General features: G+C 52.9%; 1 protein-coding gene across 1 annotated transcript; it reads left to right on the forward strand.

The window, feature by feature from the left end:
- Positions 1–1,735: 1,735 nt before the first annotated feature.
- Positions 1,736–2,683, forward strand: LOC126082130 (olfactory receptor 6V1-like). Its single transcript, XM_049894578.1, has one exon. It carries the CDS (start codon positions 1,736–1,738, stop codon positions 2,681–2,683), a length of 948 nt encoding a protein of 315 aa, XP_049750535.1.
- Positions 2,684–3,686: the final 1,003 nt, after the last annotated feature.

A 3,686-nucleotide genomic window follows, 5' to 3' on the forward strand; every position in this document is an offset into this window, starting at 1 on the left:
AGCTAGTTTGATTAACTGGTTTTGAGAGAAATGTATCATTGAATCACATTGCCTCCAGCCACTGAAAGCAGCCTGTTGACATAAAAATGTAGAAAAAGGAATATCACAGCAGTGTATGGACAGATTGGAGACAGGGGTTCCTACAGATAAGAACACCACAGGAGCATTATAACAATGCCTAAGATAAGAGGAAACAAATTCTGGGACAAGGGTGGTTCAAAGGAGCCCTGGTGGCGCAGTAGTTAAGTGCTTGGCTGCTAACTGAAAGGTGGGAGGTTCGCACCCACCAGCAGCTTCACAGGAGAAAAGACCTGGTGATCTGCTCCATAAGGATTACAGCCTTGGAAACTCCATGGGGCAGTTCTACTCTATCCTATAGGGTCACTGTGCATTGGAATCGACTTGCTAGCACACAACAACAGCTCAACTGGGTGGTTCAAGGCTATGGGCTGGATGGAAAAATGTTCCTAAGGACAGTAAAGGAAGTGGTTTAGAAGAGAGGAGGCCAAGTCAGAAACCCCGTCGGTTTCAGGCCAGCTGCTGGGAGATTGGGGTGCCTTGAACATTATGTTGGTTTTGGGGAACTGGGTGGTGTGTGTTTTTTGGCAGGTTGAGCATGTGGCTGTGCCCTGCAGTCAGTTAGAAATGTGGATTGGAACTCAGAGGAGGACAGAGATCTGGATTTGAGGGGCATTCAGATGGTCCAGGTCACTTTGGCTAAGGGAGAGGGGGAGATTTCTGAAGGAAAAAATAGAGCAATCAAAGAGGAATGAACACAGAGCAGGAGAACGCAGAGAGGGCCTCGCAGTTGGGGTGGTTTCAGTCACAGGTGAAAGGTCGCAGAGAAGACGAAGAGGAGGAGGAGGAGGACTGAGCCAAGAGGATGAAGAAAATCATGGTCTAGGTACCCCACACAGTTCCTGGCCGAGTACTCGGTAAGAAGTGGCTGTTATTATTCTAATTAAAACACTATTACACTTGGCCGTTAGGATGAGTTTGACCCCTTGATTCCCGGTCCCAGCAGTATGTCTTGCACAGAGATGGAGCTTAATAAACGCAAGTTGAATGAAATAAATGGTACCTGGGTGGCTTGGTTGCACCCAGAGGTGCCTTGGAAGAAAGGCCTGGTGATGTACTTCCAAAAACTTGGCCATTAAAAAACCTTATAGAACCAAACGGTCAACAGTTACTTGAAAACAAAGATGAGAATGTAAGAGGGCAGGGAAACTAGATGAATGGAAACAGAACGACGAGAAAGGAAATAATGAGAACGTTCATACATTGTGAAGAATGTGACCAATCTCACTGAACAATGTGTGTAGAAATTGTTGAATGGAAACCTAAACTGCTGTGTAAACATTCATCAAAAACATAATAAAATATTATTTAAAAAAGAAAGAAAGAAAACCCTATGGAGCACAGTTCTACTCCGACACACATGGGGTCTCCAGGAGTTGGAGTTGAGTCTATGGCAAAAGAGAGAGGGTTTAGTGGCCGTGATAGGGTGGAGATGGCCAGCCCCTACACCTGTGTTCATCATGGTCAGTCTCGTCTTCCCTCATGGACACTCTGTTCTTTGGAATGTGTCTTCTGGATGCTGGGATTAGCTGTGTGCACAGACCTGTTCGCTCGGGAGCCAGGCCAGCCACCAGGAGCACGTACAAGAGAAAGGTGGGTACCCTGTCCCACTAAGTTCCCATCTCACAGGTCGCACAGACAGCTGGCGTTGAGTACAATGAGCAACCACAGCGTCGTCAGGGAATTTGTGCTGCTGGGCTTTTCTCATCTCCATGAGTTCCAGGTCATCCTGTTTGCTTTCATCCTGCTGATCTATGTACTGACGGTGCTCGGGAACCTGGGCATCCTCACCCTCACCTGCCTGGACTCCCGCCTCCACTCACCCATGTACTTCTTCCTCTGCAACTTCTCCCTCTTGGAGGTGCTGGTCACCTCCACGGTGGTACCCAGGATGCTGGTTGACCTGCTGTCCACACGAAAGACCCTGTCGCTGGCTGAGTGTCTGACCCAGTCCTTCTTCTACTTCTCCCTGGGCTCCACCAACTTTTTAATCCTCACGGTAATGGCCTTTGACCGTTACGTGGCCATCTGCTGCCCCCTGCACTACCCCACCATCATGAGTGGCCCGGTCTGCGTGAAGCTAGTGGTGGCCTGCTGGGTGGTGGGCTTCCTCTCCATCATCTCCCCAACCCTGCAGAAGACCAGACTCTGGTTCTGCGGCCCGAACGTCATCGATCACTACTTCTGCGACTCTGCCCCACTGCTTTGGCTGTCCTGCTCAGACACACACCACATTGAGCACATGGACTTCTTCCTGTCACTGTTCTTCGTGCTGGTCACCGTGCTGCTTATTCTGGCCTCCTACGCCCTCATTGTGGCCACGGTGCTACGCATCCCCTCTACCTCGGGGCGCCAGAAGGCCTTCTCCACCTGTGCCTCCCACCTCACCGTGGTGGTGCTGGGCTACGGTAGCGCCATCTTCATCTATGTGCGGCCGGGCAAGGGCCATGCCACGCACCTTAACAAGGTGGTGGCCATGATGACAGTGGTAGTCACCCCCTTCCTCAACCCCTTCATCTTCACCTTCCGGAATGAGAAGGTCAAGGAGGTCATTGGGGATATGGCCAAAAGGGTCCTCCTTGGAAGCCCAGCAGACCGGGGGTGAGAGGACCAGGGGCACATGGCATGTCACAGCAGTGAGGAGCCTCCACCAGGTGGGAGCCAGGTGGGCAACCCAACGCATTCCTCTCCTTTCCTGCTCCCCCCCACCACAAAAGTCTCTGCCCCTGTACTACCGCCCTTCCTGTCCCTCGGTGACTCAGGGATGAGCTCATGAACACCATCTGAATATGTACCAGCATCTGAGCCTGACATAGTTAGGGGTGGTTAGCTTCAAAGGAGCTGTGGGGTGAAACAATCCCAGGATCTGGATTAAATGGGATAATCCAAACTCTCGGTGCAGAGGCGTGGTCCTGGGCAAGAGCGCAGAACCGTGGCTGGTGTTACGGAAAGGTGCGATTGAAGCCTCTCTCCTTGTGTCGCTTTTCTCTCCGGCATGCTTCTTTCTCAGCACCCAACTGCAGCCCCATGACGGGTCCTGAAGACCAAAGGCTCTCCAGGAGGGGCAGGGAGGCCTCAGCTCAAGTGCAGCCTGGGCCTTGTGTGGGCTTCCCTCTCTGGGATGTCCCCGGAAGCAGCACCCCCATACCCAGGGCACCCCCTCTCCCTCCCAGCCCCCAAAACTCCTGCTTCTAAACAGAAATGACTCCCTAAGGACTTGTCTCCCAGCCCTCCAAATAGAAAGGTCACGAGAGTCCCGGTCAGGGTTTACGCTTTTGGCACACTCAGGAGGGAGGGGGAACTGGTCAGGCCCCGATATACTGCCCCCCTCAAGCTGTAGGTACAGGTCCCAGGGGAGGGTGGGTGCCCTCTGAGGGTCGCCCTGGAAGCATGTGGCCAGGGGTCTCCAAATCCTCAGGGCCCTGGGGGTAAAGCAGAGATGCAGCACCAGGATGAGCAGGGATTCAGAGTGGACTGGTGGCCTAAGTCAGAGTTGGAAGCCCTTGCACAGCCCAGAAAGGCAGGGTGAGATGGGGTAGGGCTCAGGGTGAGATGGGGTAGGAGGGGCTCAAGGTGACATGGGGCAGGAGGGGCTGGGGTGAGATGGG

Source organism: Elephas maximus, chromosome 8 (assembly GCF_024166365.1).
Source record: "Elephas maximus indicus isolate mEleMax1 chromosome 8, mEleMax1 primary haplotype, whole genome shotgun sequence".
In the NCBI taxonomy this organism is placed as follows: domain Eukaryota; kingdom Metazoa; phylum Chordata; class Mammalia; order Proboscidea; family Elephantidae; genus Elephas; species Elephas maximus.